Source organism: Furipterus horrens, unplaced genomic scaffold (assembly GCF_987537825.1).
Source record: "Furipterus horrens unplaced genomic scaffold, mFurHor1.1.pri manual_scaffold_9, whole genome shotgun sequence".
In the NCBI taxonomy this organism is placed as follows: Eukaryota; Metazoa; Chordata; class Mammalia; order Chiroptera; family Furipteridae; genus Furipterus; species Furipterus horrens.
This window is the reverse complement of record NW_028327179.1, coordinates 22,010,004-22,031,004: the sequence shown is the minus strand read 5'-3', so window position 1 is coordinate 22,031,004 and position 21,001 is coordinate 22,010,004. Positions and strand designations below refer to the sequence as shown.

Below are 21,001 nucleotides of genomic sequence, written 5' to 3'. Positions count from 1 at the left end.
ACTTAATTGCAGCAATTTAATGGCCAGTAAAATATATTGATATCCACTAATTAATTTTTCATAGGCCTTGGTTACACTGCTGCTACAGTTCTTTTAGACCACGTCCAGAAAATACAACTTTACTAGTCAACTACTCAACCAAAACAGAACTGTATCCTATTGGTAATATTGAAACAAATCAAAGGTATTGTACAACTTCAGCAATTTGAAGTTAAATTTATAAGGGAGAACATACCATATACTAACAGCTTCTCAAATATTAAACAAGTATTTTACGTGTCATTTACAAGGTCTATATTACACTTACAAGAGATGCACTAAAATCTTTAAAATAGTGTACTGAACTATTATGGACTAAATAACTGTGTACTCAAAATTCATTGTTGAAGCCATACTGCCTAATGTGACTATTTTGAAGTGTGGCCTTTGAAAGGTAATTAGGATTAGATTAGCTCATGAGGGTGGGGCACCCATGGTGGGATCAGTGTCCTTATAAGAAGAGATAGAGGGACTAGAGCTCACTCGTGATCTTTCTCCTCCACGGGAGAAAGTGTCCATCTGAAAGCCAGGAAGAGGGGCCTCACCAGGAACTGAATCTGCTAGCACCTTGATCTTGGATATCCTGGCCTGCAGACCTATTGGAAATAGATGTCTGTTTTTTAAGCTTCCCAGTCCGATGGTCCCAGTCAATGGTATTTTAATATAATAGCCTGAGCTAAGACATGGACTATGCTTCTTAGGTTACAAGCAACTGAATTTGTGATTTTGAGGGTGAATTTCTGACTCTGAAGTTCATATTACGTACATCTCATAAATAACGCAATTAAATCTCATAGCACCAGCTCCTATTTTTGCCCTCACTGGATTATCTAAATTGCTTCCTTGTTTGGTTCACATCTTCTAAAGAAAAGTTACACATCCTCAACACCATGTTACATACAATTTCATATGTAGTATCAATGAGAAGAGATTATATACAATCTCCACAAAATCAAGAAAATGGTTTCAGCATTAATCTTGCTGGGATTATACATATAAAAGCATTTCTACAACACACAAGGAAACTTCTTAAATGCTATGCTCTTTAAGTGCCTTTGAACCAATTATCTGAGCTATTTTATATGATTTTCATGTAAAGATCCTTGAAATTATAGTGAATTCAAAAAACTATGCAGCAAATTTAAATGTCATTTGGAGAACACAAAGTTCTAATGAGAATAAGGATAACAGGATTTGAAATTTACAGAGAAAAATAAATCTTCCCTACAATAAAATCCATTGTATTGCAGGGTTCTTATATGTATGTAAATCATGGGCAATTAAAAATGGTTCTAAACTGAACCCGCTGCAGTACATTTTCAGATAGCCTTCAAATTATAGGGCCTCAGCCAAGATTTCAAATAAAGGCCTTCAACCATATGCTTAATTTTTAAAAAATTATTAACAAAGTGATAAATAAGCACCCCTGTTTACTGCAGTGTTATTCACAGTGGCCAAGATATGGAAGCAACCCAAGTGTCCAGCAGTTTGATGAGCAGATAAAACAACTATGGGACATTTACAGAATGGAATACAACTCGGATACAAAAAAGAAGAAAATTTTACCCTTTGCAACAGCATGAATGGACCTGGGGAACATTATGCTAAGTGAAATAGGCCAGTCAGAGAAAGACAAATACCATATGATTTCACTCATATATAGAATCTAATGAACAAACTGAACTAAAAAGCAAAATAGAGACAGACTCATAGATAGCAGGATGACAGCTAGTGGGCTAGAGGAGGCTAGAGGGTGGATGGATCGAACAAAAAGGAAAATGGACCCATGCTCATGGACAACAGTGTGGTGACTGCAGGGGGGTCGGTGTAAGGGGACTAAATGGTAATAAAAAACACAATAAAAATAATTAAACTAAAAAATGGGCACACAAAAAAATAAATACATACTCTCCTGCCATTTTTTAAAAAGTATACCATCGTAACAACCTAAAGAACTGGGTCAAACCTAGAACTTGGGAATTTTCTAAGATTAGCCCTGGAATAGGATGGTGTGGAGCCAGCTTCCACAAGAGCTCAAACCCCAGCCCACCCCACCTCTTGCCTCTTCCTCTCTGTCCAGTACTCACTGAGCAACAAGCACCATGGGGCCTCACATGTAAGCACATGGGCTCACCCCAAGCTCCAACCTCATCCTACAAACAGATGGCCCTTGGCCACCTCTTTAGTCTCAGGAGTACACACAGGAGCAGTGTGCTCTGCCTTAAGAAAACTGGAACCTGGGAGGGCTGGCAGAGTTTTCATGGATCTTGGGTAGCTGGTATGCCACCTAGAAGTGGAGGCATGGCCTCTGAATGGGCAGTTCTTCTTTTGAATTTCTTGCCCAATGAGGAAGCATGGCCAGAGGCCAGAGGGAGCTCTCAGTTATAGGGCTCCTTCTTGCCACACTTTTAAGGGAAGTTTATAATAAAGCAAGTAACTTTATGCAAGTTGGAAACTCAAGACCCAGAGACAATTTTCTTTCCTCAAGTAGAACTGATAGAAAAACTCAGCAGAGTTGTTTCTGGAAAAGCAATAGTTCCTTCATAAAGAACATCCACAACTTTGCATGTAAACAAAACGAAATTACATTGTTTTAAAACATTTCCAAGTCCACAACCATCTACTGACCTCAGTTACAATGTTAGTATTTTGCAAACATGGTGCCCACCTTATAAACATTAGCTTTTATTTTATCCTTAAATTTTTTTCCCTGAGATATCTGAAAAGCAGATGTCCTGATTTTGAGATTCCAACAGGAGAAACTAAGCACAAATGAGTTAAGTAATTCTTCTAAGGTCTCAAGGTCGAATTTGGTGGTAACATCTGCAATAGATTTAAATGCTCCTTACTTTTAAGGAAAATCCCTTCTCTATTTTGATATGCTGCTTGGTGAGGCCTTTCTGCTAACCTAAACTAAAGCTAAAAACTCTGTGAGTAAACCATACATCTGTAGTTTTGTATTCCACTCCTGGTATGTAAGAATCTTTAATTCTGGACCCTTGGAATCTTACCACCAATAATGAAAAAACAAACAAACAGTTATAAGCAATAAGTGATCCAGTACAGATGAACATTACTTTCTGTAAACACTTATTAAATAGAGCTGTAGTAGAAAACAGAGAAAGGGGAAAAAAGCACAGAATCCAGAAAAGAATCACAAGGTTACTTACCCTCTTGGGCTGAGAATGTGTCTAATATTATAAATTGCACCCTTCTTTGGACTGGTTTCATATCTAGACACTATTTTAACCATCAGTTCATGACAAAACAACCATCCTTCACATATAGAGAAAGACTCAAAGAAGGGATAAAATCAGAAAGATTCCACCAAAAATGAAAAACAAACAAACAAACAAACAAAAAACGGTCAGGAGCCACCAAGACTGATGCCAACACTAATCAAAGGGACAAGCCAGTGAAAAGATGCCTTAAATGCAACTTAAAACACGGGCCTACCTGAATCATATGCAAAATCTCTGGGTTCCTGTTTAATCATCAGAGGAGGGGGGAAGCTTTGACTGGGCGCACCACCAACCAGGGTGTTGTGTTCATACACTGGGTCATGGTACTCCTGCTTAAAGCCTTGAGGTGGGAAGGGGATGTTGGGCTCAGACATCTGCCGTTGGTACATGGGACGTCCTTCCCTTGGCATTGTCGGCAATGGAGGAAAGGAATTACAGGGTTCAGAAAGCTGGCGGCGAAATCTGGGAAATAAGAGAACATGTTTCGGATAAAAAAATAACGAGGAATATTCTTTGAAACATTGATACAATTTTTTAACTGTTTAATCAACATGATACCTAATTGATTCAAAGTATAAATCTGTAACAAAGACTAGATTTCTCCTTCCTGGATCAGTAGCACTCGGCTTTTAAATCATAATATGTCAGGTGTTCCCTTTCTAATTAAATCTTTGCAACATCATTCTGGTACAATACAGCAAAGGAGTGCTTTGAGAAGGGCTAGGAGAACAGTACACTATTTTGAAGAAATATTACAGTAAAAATGCTCACTTCTAAGTCAGTTGGATCATTTACCAAATTTCCATATTAAGAAGGTCTCAAATAATTATACGCTAGGAAAAATATGAAAGAATCTGACCTTAAACTGCATCCTCTATTGTTTAATTCTGCACCAAACTATAAGCAAATAAACAAACAAAATCAACCTAAAAACCTACTTACTTACTTACGAGGTAAAGAGGAATGGGAAGGGTCTAAAATTTTCAACAATGTCCTACATAACATTATATACTAGTGCTCAATAAAACTAGAAAATATAGAGACTAATCCAAGCTGATTTTTAAAAGACTATCTCTTTACTGTCAAACAGTAACACACAACACATTGGCTTCCAATAGCTTCATACAAAAACCTCAGGTTGATAAAAATAAGCATAAAATATAGAGCAGAGCTCCAAAGATGGAAATAACATGGTGTCTTGCCTAGATTTAGGACAGGTTGTGCTGTTAGGTCATGAGGAAGTTCTTAGGCTTTAGCAGAAGACTAAGAGTGAGTCTCTGCTCCTTCCTTCTTAGTTATGCCTTGGAACGACTGGCTAAACACGTAATTGTTTGGTTCTGTGTTTCTCGTCCATAATATCATTGACCCACCACAAAGATGTGGATTAATTAAAGATTTAAAAGTGCTCTAAAAATGCCCAGGAGTGCTTAAAAATAACCTATCCAACATCACTATGAGCAAATAAAAGCCTATTAACTCACTTCTTCCCCAACCCCCTTGCCTCACTAGAAACATTACAGAGACTTTAATTTGGAAAGTTAACATTTAATTTTGGTAACATTAAATGAAAATAAGATACATGCTAAAGAATTGTAAAGCAGTTGCTTCAACATTTCTAAGAACACTCTACTCGGTGATTTAGCTCTCTCTTCCCTGGCTGCTCTGGAAACCACTGGAATTCCACCTATACCTGCAGACAATAAACTTAGAAACTCCAATATTGCAAAAACAGGCTGACTGGCATGGCATTCACTTCCCTTCCTTTGTATATTTCATCAGCCAAAAAAAGACACAGAAATCATCATTAAGACCTGTCAAGGAGTGAATTAGAAAAATTGTAACTTGAAGTTAAAATAAGAAACCAGCTCACTTTTGTGAAGCCTTAAAAGAAGGTTAATAGAACTTGTACGAAAAGCTTGGTAAGGAATCAAACCATTTGTTTTTAGGAATTGACCTGATTCCAGTTGGTCCTTTCTGAGGACCATGATATAGATCAAACGCACATGCTTCATAGGAAGCTACACGTTTTTGGTGCCATTCTTATAAGCTACTGATCTACTGTAAAGAGAAAGTGACTCAAGAAGCTCCTGGAAGAGAGTTAATAGGGAAGGACAGCATGCTGATGAACTCTTGGATAAAGAAAAGAACAGCCTCTACAGAGTGGGACACACTGAAAAAAGGAGACTGGGCTCCTTCACAGCGGGCTCAGGAACAGGTGCCAAAGGCCTGGCCTGGGGAGCAGAACGAGCCTCAGGAAAGAAGGCAGGGTGCAGCCCAGAGTGAGGTGGGGTGCCCAGGCTGGAGGGGGCTATTTGGGGAACGGATCTGTTCCCAGAGCAAATTTGCCATTTATAACTGAGGGACTGTCATTTGTTGGCTAGAGCCCTCCAAGAAATCCTCCTCATAAACATAAGGCTTCAGAGATTTTCCTGGGAATGGCCAGCTGGTACTGTCCTCAAAACACAATGGGGGGGCAATGGGAAAAGACCCTGAGCTTCCCTCTTATAGTTCCGGACCGGCTGTTCTCAGTCTCAGATATTTGACTTCAAGTAGAGAAACTAAAATGGATTTGGCTAAAGCCTTTCAAGTTAGGTCACCTAAAAACAGGCTCACTGCTTGTTCCCCAGTCACCTTCCATAAGAAACAAGGATTCTGCACACACAGCCAACTACACCATCTAGAATTCTGGCACTCGTTTGAAGAGTAAGAGACTCAGGTGTCAAGAACTCTGGGAAGTCACCAGAAGTGGACAAAATGAAAATTATGCTGCTTTTTTTCACTCTTTTTCCCTCTTAGCCCTGCACAATGTGCATCTGTTTAATGGCCCGCCCTGCAATACGATTTCTTTCATCTGTGTTTACAAAACTGTTTACACAGATGCACATACCACTGCGCTCTGACAAGTTCTCAAGTCTATTGGTGAGAAGGGAAGGAGAACTTGGTGATGGAAACAAAGGTAGAAGAGATACGGCTTAGTTCCACATTGGAGAGAATGCCTTCATCTTATCCTTTCATGCAAAAAGTTTTACTGAATTTGAGATTACTGAACTTGCATTAAATAACCTATCAAAAACAGATCTGAGTGTCCCCTTACTCTCAGCAAGTTGCCAGTGGCACCTCTTCTGGTTTCCTCTGCTGATCTAGATGATGCCTTTGGAGGACTTATTTTGATAATGGCATGTCAGAGTCCGTTGGCATGGGCTTACGTTAAATTTTCAGAAATTCTGTGAGTCCATTATTAAAGATAGCCATTAAGAAGTTAATTATGTAAAGTTACCATTAAAATTATATTAAGAACAAAGGCTATTACTGCTCAAAACTCCTAACTTTCTAATTATTATACTACTACACCTGACTATTGTGCTCTTAAGGTTATGACTATAGTCTCTATATGGTAGAAAATACTATAGAATTTAGTGCTACTGAACATCTCTTTCCAATTCCACATTCAAGGTTGTCACATTGATAGCTTGGAGTCAGACATGGGGGGAATATTATATCACACACTCATCAAACGTATACAGATTGGGTCTTTTGGATTTTCTCCCATAGAGCTCAACATCTACCAGGCAACCACTGGCTCGGTATAAGAACAAAGTAGAAGGGGAAGGAAGAAAGCTATATATAATCCACCTGTGTTTTAAGTCAGATAATTAAGACCTCTAAAAGCATCCCAATATTTTATTTAAACATAGATTTACTCATTTCTAGGAATCAAGAATTACTCACCACAGCATTCCTCCCAGGTCCATGCTCTGGTTCTTGCCTTGCTCCTTTCTAAGTAATAATAACTTGGTCTCTATCTCTTTAACTTTATACTCTCAATGTCCAGGGTCATGCGTCTACTCACACAAAATATTCATCACGTGGAAAGGATCGAAAATGGTTTTAATCAAATAAGTTCTATCCTGCAAAACTGTGTACAGCTATGCCATTCAATCTAAGGTAAAAAACCTAATTCCATAAGCCACCTACTAAAATTTGTCTCCTAACTTTATAGAACAAGTACACACATATGCTCATAAAAAATGGGATGATCTGATTTAAAGTGTAAGTGAAGCAATTTAATTCAGGCAAAGTGAAAGAAAAACGTCCAAATGTCAGCATACAGATTAATTTTCCATTTTAGCAACAAATTTAAATGTTTACAAAATGGCTGTTTTATAAATGACCTTCTCCACAAATTACAACTATCCATAGAGCAAGCTCTTTCTAAAAATATTTTGCCCAGATGGGCAAAATTAGCATGCTCACCTTAAATCTACTACAGGTCTTCGGAATTGGTAACAGAATTTCTTTCAAAAGTATCAGAAACAATTTTTTACACAAGCAGTATTTGCAGTGTACCTGTGGTCCATGGGGTATCTGCTGTCCTGCATGGGCTGCGACGGGGGGAGGTGAGCCGGGAAGGTGTGTTCGGGTTTCGGGGTGTGCGCTGAGTTGGGAGATGCATGATGGAGTGGGGACACGGGGGTGCTGGATGGGGTTGGGGGGTTGGAGGGCCTCATTCCCACTTGTGGCTTCTGATCATAGGCACTACCCGAGAAAAAAAGAAAGAGAGAATATTTGTTTCTTTGCAGCAAGTTAAAAAAAAAAAAAAAAAAGAAAGACATTTCCAATCCAAGGAAACAAAAGCACATTTTAGGCTTAATTCATAAGGAAGTTAGAATTTTATGTCTTTGGTGTTTGTCACTCTAAAACATGTAATCTTCAAAACTGCTACACACTTAAATAGAAAAATAACATAGTTAATAAAAGAGTAGCAGAATAAATGTAAAATGTATATATATTTAATACATATACAAACTTAGTATAAGGAAAGCTTTATCTCTGAAAGCATTAATTCTGTCCATTTTTGATATGTCCTTGAGCATACTTCATAGATCTTTCCTACGTCATCAAATTATTCTCCTATTATAATTTATATTACATTAGATTTTAGAACAAGAACATCAGTATAATAAGATGGAGACCATACTTGGCTTGACTTTATTAGTGGTGGAATTTTAAGAATGCAATGCTTTTGCTCTATTTTCATTTTATATATATAATAAATGGTGCTTGGCATTAACTTCCTCACATAGGATAATAAAGATTAATGCGGCAAATTAAAATCTCTCTGATATATTTAAACTTTCTTGGAGTATAAGTACAACATAATGTTCTTTGGTACACAGTCCTATTGTCATAGACTAAATCGTAAACACTCAGAGAGGAATAATGAGTGAGCTCGTTCACGAATCTCAGTTGACTCCCACCGTGTGTAACTTTTGAGAATGTGCTTTAACTCATTTTTATGACATAAAAAATACATTACAAAAAAACAAATTTTACTTAAATTTACAAATAAAAATATTTCTATGTTAAAATACTGAATTTCCTTATAAAATAAAAAGAAGTTCACCAACACCTACTTTTTTCCTTTAGAAACGAAACATTTTGCATGGAGATATGTAATAATTTATTCTGTTGCTTCATCTATATTACAGTCAATGTAAAAATACTTTACAGAAGTAAAGGAGTGTATGCTGCATAAGTCTACTCTTGCCTTAAAGCACAGTCAATGTTACTCATTATGTTTGGTTTTATTCTCTTCTTTACCAATATTTCTAAATGAGAATCTATTTCTCTAAAACGATTCAACTGACTCATTCCCATGTAAAAAGAAAAAAACAAACAAACAAAAAAAACAATAAAACCACATCCTCTACCCTAGGATAATACTTTTTCCCCCATGAAATGTTGTATTTATAGTTTGTATAGAGAAGGAGAATCCAGAATTTAATTCATATATCACTAATGGAATTATTTGTCTCCAGAAAATATCTCAAAATATTCAGGCAATTCCTCTACTGTTAATTTATGGATATTAGTTATGTCATATAAAGCAGTGGCTATTTCATAGTAACTTCTGATCAATGCCAAAATTCAATGACAATTCTGAATTTATTTAGTTCATTAATTAAACCTTCTTTGATATGTTAAATAATTATTCTGTGAATGCATGACACGTTTAAGGAGAAAATACAAAAACTACAAACACTATAAAATGAAACTTGGATCAATATTTTCTTTATCTAAACCAAGTATTTTTTAATAGTTAGCTCCAAAAAGAGATGTTTGTAGTTTTCAATTGAACTGGCTCATAAATTCAAGGCTCTGGTGACCCTCCTAGAAAAGTAAATACAAAAGACAAGTTTGAGTTTGCATGAATAAATAGTAATAGAATATGCGAGCATTGGTCAGCTGCTGAGAGATGGCACAAATCTAAATTTCCTGAATCTTAGATATCTTGATACAGAGTATAAGTAGTAAAGATGGGAGAAAATATAAGCCCCATTTGGATCACAATGCATTATGACCTTGAATCAACATAAGTTATAAAACTGCAAATATTTGTAATCATTTTTAAGCTTCCAAACTAACTCCTTTTAAGAACTAAGTTTCTAATGTAATTGAAAGTAATGATATTCAATATACAGAGCCAGTTTCTTCCTCATGCAATTAGAGGCCACTATGAAAAGTAGCACAATGCAATTTACTATGAAGGGTTTTTAATGAACGTATATGTTATCAAATTTTCTAACAAATGAACAATGTACTTTTATTGCTCCACCCTTTATTATCATCAGAACGAACAACTGGCTTTTTAATAGATAATAGCCTCTGCTAAGCCTTATAAAATTCTAACTTTGTTGCAATTGTCCATGAATGCATCTTATAGATCATCTGTAAAGCCTGTCAGATAACTAATGTACTGCTGAGACATGCCAAATGTTTCACTTTTTTCCTACAAACTCTATCTAAAGTGCATAATACATTCATTCTAATGAGAACTTTCAATAGCTGCTTGGACCAAGACCTTCTTTTCAAATCCAGATGCATCACTCAGTAGAAAAGCAACCAATAATGTGGATGAAAATTATTGCTTTAAGCCCTGGCTGCATGGCTCAGTGGATTGAGTGTCAGCCTGCGAGCCAAGTGTCGCTGGTTCGATTCCCAGTCAGGGCACATGACTAGGTTGCACGTCAGGTCCCCAGTTAGGGGCACGAGTGAGAGGCAACCACACAGTGATCTTTCTCTCCCTCTCTTTCTCCTTTCCCCTCTCTCTAAAAAAATAAAATTAAACAAATAAATAAATTATTAAAAAAAAAAGAAAATTATTGCTTTAAAATTATTCTAAAAAGTGTGTGATTGGATGGTAAACAGTTTTTTGGAGTTCTTCTAAACACTTGTCCTATTTAGCTTGTTAAATGTTGAAGATATAACTTAGAAAATTTGTCTTGAGATTTTATATTAGATTCTGGATTTTTTGTTTCGATAAACACTATTTTCTCTCTATATACACCTGATTGCTTTACCTGACATTGTACAGGCACTTTTCTCCATAGCTGAATTTAAACGGCTGTTCTTGACTGCAGGCAGAGCTGAGTTCTGAACATGGACTGTGGGGTTCTTTCTTGATTTTCAGTGGTAGGCCATGAAAAGCCACTAGGAAAACAAAAACAAAAACCCAAAATGAAATGCAGTTAAGAATTAAGTATATTAACCTGCTCTACTTCTCCTGGTTAAAATGTCACTAACATTTATATTAACTTACTTACATACATAAGAAAAGTCACATTTGATGACTAGAATTGAAGAAAAGTTTCTGAAGAATCTCTGTATCTTCCATTTCTGTTTATTGTCTAACAAAATACACGCTTGGACCCTCATTACTTGAAGTGAATCACTTCTAATTTGCTTAGCTGATATTAATAACAGAAGCACAGTGTTCATAAAGTATGTTTTAAAAACATTTCAGAAAGATTTCCAATGATTAAAACTAAAAAAAAAGAAGAACCGAATTAACTGGAAACTGGAATATAAAAACACAAACAAATTAACTGAAGACTGGAACATAATTTTAAGCATTATTGAAAGAAAATGATCTCAAGTCCATAAATTTAGTAGTTTAATACCATGACAACTGGACTATGAGAAAGACAATCTAGGTGTAGGTCCACTGGAAACTGATGATAATTTGGGCAAAACTCTCAACATCTTTGAAGGCAGTGCTCATTTATAAAACAGGTAAAAGCACCACCCTATCTACTTACCACAATTGTGAGGATGAAATGTGAAAAAATATGTGGCAGTTATTTGTTTCGTGTAACCCAATATAGAACAATTATTCTCAATCATACAATGTTTTCTGCTTTTTCATATCATTTAATATGTGGTTATACTTATAGTTATTAATTTTTAATATAATACAAAGATCATATAAATATGAAGGCTGAAAGACAAATATATTTGAAGGGAATCATAGCTCTAGAAATAATAAATAAATAACACTATATATTTTTATTCTTCTATATTAAATTGAAAAGTATCTATTAGCAGTCCTGTAAGAATAATTGAGGTTTTAGTTTAGATGAAAAATTGGTAAAAAGATAAAGAAGTAATAGACATGAGAATGGATTTTATTTTCATGTACAATATACACAAGTATGACTAATCAAGAGGTAAACAAAAGGAAGACACACATTCTGAAGATTTTAACTACAATAAACACTGGAATTAAATCACAAAATATTGTCTTTATTCTATAAAGGTATGACAAGATAAAAAATACCTTGTTGTTTTAGATACCATTCAATCTTAATTATGACATTATGGCATTATAAACTTGTACTAGTTTGAATGTCAGATATAATTTTAATATAAGAATTTGATATCAAGAACTACTACACTATAGAAAAATAAATACTATTTGTACATGTATAAAGTTTTGACAGAATTTTTCATGGTACTCAAGAACCATCTGAAACATCGTAGAAAACAAATTTGCCAAAGAAACAAATTTTACCTAAATTAGTTGTCTAAGGAAAACTTAATAAATAATAATAAAATAATTTCCTGGATGGTCTAATTCAAAGTATTTTCTTGATGTAGCATGTGCTTCCTACACCTATTCAAAGTAGAACAGAAACGAAGGAGAAATTACCTGTGTCTTCATATGCCAAGAGTGCTCATTTTCAATAGCTTTACCAAGTCAGAAAATTGTAATTTATTATCCATTCAGGTAGAAGAGATTTAAGAACTTCAAGAATCAATTACAATATAAGGACGGACTTGCAAGGATTTTGATTTGAACAACCAACTAGAAAAACACATCTTTGCAACAAATAAATTCAAATACAGACTAGGTGTTAGATATTAAGAAACTAATGTTAATTTTGTTGGGCATGATAATGGAATGGCAGTTGTACCAAAATATGACTTAAAGTTACAGACTTATAAAGTCTGTAACAGAAAATAACAAGGTGTCTAGACTTCTCTTTAAAATTGTCCCAAGTAAAAATTATGGAAAAATAAAATGATGTATGGGGGATCGATGGACTTGAAAAAATGTTGATGAGGAGGTCAGAGTTTGTTATATTATTCTCTACTTTTATCTAAGTCTCAAATATGCATGGTGAAAAGTTTAAAATTTGGGGGGAAAACAAAGAATTTAAAGTAGTACGCTTAAGAAAATTCTTGCCCTGTAGTATGTGTGCACATGCACACATTGAAAAAACTTTGGGCAGTAGCTATTACGGCTCAACATAAATCTACCCTGTGTCTAGTGATTACACTCTTAGGTATATATCCAAGAGAAAAGACTGCATACGTTCAATGAAAGGCATGTTTAGGATGTTCCAAGCAGCTTTATTCCTACCAGTAAAAACTGGAAATACTCAAATGTTCATTAGCAGGTAGTGGATGAAGCAACTGTGTCACATTCACACAATGAAATACTACACAGTAATAACACAGGACAAATTACTGATACATGCAGGAACACAAACTGTCTTACAGAATACGTAGTATATGAAGTTAAAGATCAGACCAAACTAACTAAGAGTGAAAGAATGCCCTGCTGCTGGTGGATGGGCATGTTAACGATTGAGAAAAGGCACTTGTAACCTGCCACAGTGCTGGAAATATTTTATATCTTGCTCTGCATGGTGGTTATTTTAATATATGCATCTGTAAAACTCACCAAGCTGTACACCTAGGATTTTTGCATAATCAATGCATATCTCAACAAAAAGCTTACAAAACATGAGAGGCATCAATGAATGCTATGTGGTACAAATTAAGATATTTTAACATGTCTGGCTTCTTGTTTCAGCAGACACCTGAGAATGTGCTTCCACTTCAGGGGATAAAAAATTCCAGATGAGTGAGGGAAGGAATGGCAAATTTGGGGCACTATCAGGAATGGCTGCTTGCCTGACAGTAACCTCCTATCAAAATGTCCACTGGTATCAAACTAGAAGCAAAAGTCGTGGTCCACCTTAGTGGGTACACTGTCTGCAGCTCTAGAAGTTTCAGCTGTGTTTCATGTGCTTTCTGAATTGACTTTAGGAGAAAGGATGTAAGGATTCCCACAATGCTCTCAGAGGCAAGTTGATCCCTAAACGCAGGATCTCAAATCTGGCCGGACATCTAAGTACCCAGGCAACTTTTGAAAAAACAGAGATTCCCAGAACTCATGATATAGGTTGAACTGTGTCCCCTCCCAAATGCCCTTGTTAGGGGGATTAAGATGAGGTCAAAGGGATGGGATCTGATCCAACATGACTCTTGTCCTTATAAAAAGGGAGAATTACAATACAGAAACACTCACTGGAGAACGCTATGTGATGATGAAGGCAGAGATCAGTGATGCTTCTGCAAGCCAAGAAATGCCCAAAGATTGCCAGCAAACCACCAGAAGCTAGGATATATGCTCTCTCCCAGGGCTCAGAACCCTGCTCACACCTTCAAGTCAGACTTCTAGCCTCCAGAACTGAGACGATTCCGAGTCACTAAGGCTGGGATGTGTATCAGGATTCTGTATCTTACAAAATTTCTAGTTGACTGTCATAACTGGGTTAATTTCAAATCCATTACGATACTTAGCACCACCTGGATCCAGCGTGAGCTGCATTAAAATGGGTCCAGTACTTGAAAAGACTTAAAAACAAAACTAACAATGTCTTCCTTTTCGTTAGATGCCAACACTCAAGAATTCTCACAGGTTTTCTACTTCCTGAAGTTGAGGGCTCTCCTACCCTCTATAACACATTCAACGTGTGTGGGCTTCTTAATCATTACGGGCGCTTGGAACTGTGAGTTTATTTTTCTAATCATAAGCCAAATAAGTAATCCAATGAATGTGAGTTGGCTAGGATTTTTTTTTTTTTTAATTGCTGTGTGTGAGGATAACAAGCAGAAGCCACCCTAAAGATCTTCAACGTTTTGCACAAGAACCACACGCTACTACTGTATTTTCTTCATTTTCACTTTCCTGCTTCCTGGAGATTCTATATCACACAAGTGACTTATTTATTCTTAAATAAAGGTAGTATAGAGAATTCCACCGGAGAGGGCTGAGCTGAGAGCGTGTTGGGTATTTCATCATGGGGCTGAGAGTCGGAGCGTCTGCTAACAGGCAGTTTTCCAGCTCACTGGCACCAGCGCAAGGGAAAGCGGCACATTCATTTTGTGCAATTTGCTCTACCTTCCCACATGGAGTTGGTGCATGTAAAAGGCTGTTAAGTACTAAATTATTCCTTATCAAATCACCATCATCTGGAGTCATGATCAACACTAATTAAATTACTTTTGCTGAACACGGCTCCAGCCTGCTGCCGAGGCTGCTAGACATTTCATTTCACTTACTGTACTGTCCTTGCTGGGTCTGGAACAGAGAGCTACCGGCATCTGCATTGTTTATAGTTTTAATTAAAGTGAATCTTCCCTTCTTCAAGTGTGTCAAATCAAGTGAGTTAACTCCTTCATCTCATTTACAAAGAAGGGGTGATTCCAAATGGTATTACATTATGTCTTGATCCCTGACTTCAGACTGTTCACATAATTTATCTATGAAATCTGCAGTCTTCCTGGGGCATTCCTCAAACACGTTTCCATGCAAACTTGCCTGACCCACAACTCCTCTGGACAGTCCGACCTTTAGGAGAAGCAGAAAGAACGCTGGAGAGATGCATCTTGCAATTTTTCTTTAATGGTGGCTTGACCTTTAAAATCACATCTTAAGGCTGACTAATGATGACCAAGTTTTTCTAATGATTAAATTTAAGAGCTCCAAAATATCAGAAGTTTAAAAAATGCACCTCCAAAATACACTTAACCACTTCTTAATTCAAAAATTTAAATTAGTAATTGTTTTGATTTTAGATTTATGAACTATGAGACAGCATTTGCTTCCTTTTTTTTTTCCACTGACATTTTACAAGAGAGGCACAATCCCGTCCTCAATCTACTAGAGCAGAGATATGCCCTTTGCTTTCCAAGGGCAATAATACTAGTAATAGGACCACATCTTTGGTAGAGGTAGACATATAATAAATCACATTTAAACACCTAAAAGATAGATGAAGATAGTATATTTTAAAATTTGCTCATAGCAGCCCTGACTGGTACGGCTTAGCTGGTTTGGGCTTCCTCCTGCCAAGTGAAAAGTTGCTGGTTCAATTCTGGGTGCAGTCTTTGGTCCGGGTCTGGTCCAGGCCCATGCAAGAGGCAGCCATCCAATCAATGTTGCTATTTCTCTCTTTCTCCCTCCCTTCCCCTCTCTATGAAAATAAATAGATAAAATCTTTAAAAATAAAATAAAATTTGCTCATAGCAGAATAAATTACCAAAGCATCATGACATGGGGCATTTTTTTTTACCATTAAATTGAAAACAGACCATGTTTGTTATAACTGACTAGTTTGTGTTTAGTCCAAAGAATAAACAGTGACATCTATGAATCGAGTGTCAGTTTACATTTCTCTAGCGAAGATGATGATGTCTTGTAAATTTAAGAAAAATATAGTATGTTTAACTGTACGTGTCAACTTACTGAATTGTGGTTGAGTTTGGAATTGCGATAGAAAGCACTGGCTATACTGCTTTTATTAAAAACCTCAAATTTACATAGCATCATGATGTTTTCAAATAATCTTCACCTACTGTACTTGATTCTTATCATTCAAGACAAGAGGAATATATATTTTCATCTCCCCACTTTGCAAACACTTTTGAAGCATAAAGAAGGTAAGTTTCATGTCAAACTAAAGACCTAGAACTAACTTATAACAGGTTAAGAATCAGAGCCCTGAGCTTTTGTCTGAACCTCTTGAGCCCTTCAGCATATAATTCAAATTTATTTTGAGTAAACATCCTTAGGAGCACCACTATAACATTATATCAGATGTTTCTTTATTCATTCATTTCTCCATTACTTCATTTATTTGCTATGGCCCAGACACTATGCCAGGTGCTGGCAGGGGCAGGGAGTGGTGAATATGAAGCTACAGAGAGAAGATGAAAAGATACAGTCTTATCATCAAGAGCCAAGAGAAGTCCAATTAGAGCTTTACTTATGCTTTTGCTTTTTAAAGAAGTTTTCTCTAATAAAGATACTGGCAAGTCTTCTTTACGTTTGATTAATTTATGTGTATGTGATGCATATTTCTGTATGCATGACCTTAATAATGTATTCTTGGCACTTGTATCTAAATGAAAACAACTTCTCAGAGCATTTGTGCTTGCTTTTGGGCATTCTGCCTTCTTCCAATTTATCACTGTGACCAAAGGTATTTAAAAATTCACACCAACTCATACTCTATCAAAAGAAAAAATGTTGCTATCCAGCATCTAAATATTCCCCCTAGATGCTGAGAACCAAAATATCACAAGTGATGGTCCCCTTCTATATGTGGACAGTAGATGTAAATAAATACAATGATAAGTTGTCTTGGGGCTGACCTTTCACTCTGCTTTCCTCTGAACTCTTATCATAAAATTAAAATACCGTAGCAATTTCTGTGAGTACAATACAATTACCCAGGGACCAGGAACATATCACATTTTTAATTACTTCTCTAAACAGAACCAGGTCTTTGAATGAAATCCGTAGTTTTTAAAGCAAAAGGAGCTAAGATGGCAGTCTCCTGATTTTGATGTTGAGATTTCCACTCTGCTCAAAAATTCTGTTTTAGAAAACCCTACTGTACAATGTTCTAGTCCGGGGGTTGGTGAATCACAGCCCTGGGCCCAATCTGGCTCCCCACCTCTTCTAATAAGTGAAGATTTATTATAACACTGTCCCGTCCATTTGTTAAGGACGGTATTAGGGCTACTCTGAATATCAATGGACTGTATGTGACAGAAACCCTATGTCCCACAGAGCCAAAGGTACTAATTATTTGGCCCCTTTCCGAAGACAGTTCTAGGTTATGGTCTAGAATAAGAAAGGAGAAAGAAAACATTGAAGTAGCGGGGTGGTATAGTGACATCTGCTAGTGATAGGGTAGGATTAACAAAGGGCATTTCATTTTGCTTTATTAACTGTTTACTCTGACTCTCAAAACCTAGTTTGTGGCTTTGTGTAGCCAATTTATGAAGATATACACAAACAAGATGATGAACAAAAGACACAATATAGAGGCTCTAAATCACCACAAATTTATGTGCTTTGAGGAATTTTAAGGCATTTACTTAGACCATGGTTATGTATAACATGGAGAATTTTTTACACTTGTCTACAAAATATAACTGAGAAAGTCAAAACAAATCATTCTGTGGACACTGAGGTGCTTGTAAAAAATATTTCACTTGGCTATAGCAGTGATTTTTTAAAAAATCTCTGTAAAAGGGTAAAAAAGTAAACAGTATACATACATTAAATTATTTAAGACCAGATAGAAATATGGCATGAAAAATGCAAGCGGCCTTTTTATACAAATACATGTAGGTAGGAAGATACTCACTAGTTGAAAGCATTCACTTTACATTAACACTTCAATTTCAGGTGATAAATGGACAGCAATAACCTCAATTAGTACTCAGTTAAATTCCAAAAGCAAAGGGGATGGCTTGTGTACAAATAAAGACAACAGTGTCACATCATCTTCCAAGACATACAGAAAAGCAGCACGCATTGCTGCTCTATCTGCTTGAGCCTCTCAAAGGTTCTTTTCCAGTACATTTACCTCTTCCAAGCCCTCCCCACCCCCCCCTGTGCACACACACCACTGACACAGACACACACCCAACATCCATTACAGAAGGGCCCAATCTCAGCTATCAGCAGAGTGCCTTTATGGGGCCATTAAACCATTTCTCTTGTTTACAGTGCCTGAAGAAAGATGTGAATTATATCTGTGACAAAAGAAGCGATAACATTTCTGAACTGCTATCAAAATGCAAACTGAACCACATTTAAGGACAGGGACCCCGAGTCAAGCAAGTTTTTATAATTTTCCATTATTTGAAGCATCTGGAAATACATTCGCCTATAATATTTCCCAAACAAATTTAGACCACAGCACAGCAATTTGATATTTATTTTTTTCCTAAATAATATCCTTCAAGTAGAGCGGTTATAACACAGAAGATTCAATGTTTTTAAAGAACTATTATCAGTTGGGATAAATCCCATTCGTAGTTTGCCCTCTGATTCTATTTTGGCAGCACATAAAATGCTGTTCAGTAGTGATCTGCAAAGGCAAAGTAAGGAAGACTCTCTCTCCTTGTTATGGACCTCAGAATTTCTGAACTGAAGAGGACATGAGATAGGACAAGTTTTGGGGACTGCGTTAGTGTTTGTACTCTGAAACTTTTGTACTAAAGGAATCAAAAGTGGAAGTCCGAAGGGTACAAAGATAACACAGAGAAACTCCTTTTATTAGAGGAAGGCAAACAGTGCCCCTGTCTTGCTCCAGGAAGTAAATACTCAGCATCTGTCAGGAACATCCTGGGCAGTTTGGAAACCAAAACTTAGTCTCGGAGAAATCATACATTTCTCAGAAGAGGATGTCAGTCGGGTTTTTTTTCCCCCTAATACCACGTTCCTATCAGTAATAGCAATTGCATACTCTGCTGAAGGGGTTACTGAACCGTCCTGCCAGGGGCGCACCTGAAGGAGGCAGGGGTGTAGTTTGACAAAATTCCAGAGGGGAGGTGACCCTGCACCGACAGCACAGCCCCAGCCAGAGTTGGGTGTCTACAGACTTGGAATTTAGTGCTGAGGACACCGATGAAATCAGAAGCTGGGAGTCCTTACAGTCTACAGAGTAGACTGTAGTCTTCTGGTTATGTGACAGCCTCATCGGACAGTTATTTCTTAAAAGTACACGTAAGTCACGGTTGGGTGGCTCAGCTGGGAGCGCTGTGCGGTACACCGACAGGTTGCAGGTTCAATCCCTGGTCAGGGGACCTAAGGGAGGCAACCAGTGAATGTTTCTCTCTCTTTCTCCATCTCTCTCTCCCTCCCCCAACTTACTCTAGGTCTAAAATCAATAAACATACCCACAGATAAGGATTTTTTTTAAAAGGAAAAAAAAAAAAACCTACATTTAACTATTCAACTTTCTCTACATTGCAAAGTACCATCATACCACCTTAATGAAAGAGAATGGACCGGAAAGACAAGGGTCTGGGCCTTTCTTCTCTGTAAGAATTGTGGTGCTACCCAGACGCAGCTACCTCTCACTTGTCTGAAGGTCACTTACACACCAGCCCTGATGCTCTAAACCAGTTTGCCAAGGTTTCTGATTGGTTCACAGGATGGTTTCAAATAATTTTAATTAATTAATGGTAATTCAAAACTCAGCTTCAAAACATCTTTCTGGTTTAAATTCTAAACTTCTGGCTTCTCTAGAAAAAAACAATATCCAGTCCGCTTTCCAAACTGAAAAGCAGGGCAGCAGTTGGCTGAGCCCCCTTTGCCCCAAATCCGTGTTTTCTTATTGATCACGGTCCCCAACATCCCCACCATTCCCACCTTCCCCACCATCCCCACCATCCCCACCACTTCACACCTCATTATCTCCTACGCTAAATTCTTTCACTCACATTTATGCTTGGAATTAAGAGTTTTCTACCCCTCATGTAACACAGCTAACAAATCATTAATGAGTGTGTTTCCACATGTGTCTGTGCACACATGGGAACACTCACATGCATGAACACACCCCGCCTTTAGTCAGCAAAAATAAATATACAAAACTCACATAATGCTGTGGCTCAGATACTCATTCTCAGGCAGTAAGGCATAGTAGCAAAGCTTGCTGGCACTTAAATCTGCCTGGTTTCTAATCCTCCTACTTCCACTTACCAGCTATAAGGCTGGACAAGCCACTTACCCACGCTCTCTGTTTCAGTTTCATCTAGAAAACAAGGATGATAACTGCACCTGCTTCGTGGAGTTGCTGGTAGGGTTAAATGAGACACTACTTTTGCAGTGTGTAGTAAGTGCTCAATAATGTGTGTTACTGGTGACTACTCAAATCTGGAATCTTATGCATTGTAGATAAAGAGCCTGCAGATCATCCAGAAATGAGAGTAGTCAAGAGTGTGGATACTGAATCTTGGCTTTGCTACTTACTAGCTAGATGACTTCTGGTACATGAGAACTTAGAATAATCCCTGGCATACAGTAGGTACTCAGAAAATGTTAATTATTGCCATTATTTGTCCAATCACTTTCTTTCACAGACTAAACTGAGACTCAAGGAAGTAAAGTGACTTGCTAGCAGCAGGACTTCAAGCCACCAGACTCTATTTATCTTGTTCCCAGTTTCACTTTATGTATGTCAACTACACATTAAAAGCAAAAAATTTACACAAGAAGAATCTGCAGGGAAAGGTACCTTGATAGAAGGAAAAAGTAAGGAGTGTGGCCTGGTAGAATGAGC

At 37.0% G+C, this 21,001-nt stretch overlaps 1 protein-coding gene across 3 annotated transcripts in view; it reads right to left on the bottom strand.

Moving 5' to 3' along the window:
* Nucleotides 1-21,001, bottom strand: part of ETV1 (ETS variant transcription factor 1) — an 86,537-nt gene that overhangs the window by 30,381 nt on the left and 35,155 nt on the right. For all 3 annotated transcript variants that reach the window (XM_090287146.1, XM_090287145.1, XM_090287147.1), the window contains 3 exons: nucleotides 10,643-10,772; nucleotides 7,629-7,817; nucleotides 3,496-3,743 (listed from right to left, as the gene is read on the bottom strand). In XM_090287146.1, the coding sequence (XP_090143272.1) occupies nucleotides 3,496-3,743; nucleotides 7,629-7,817; nucleotides 10,643-10,772 (567 nt within the window). The remainder of the gene's footprint in view (nucleotides 1-3,495; nucleotides 3,744-7,628; nucleotides 7,818-10,642; nucleotides 10,773-21,001) is intronic.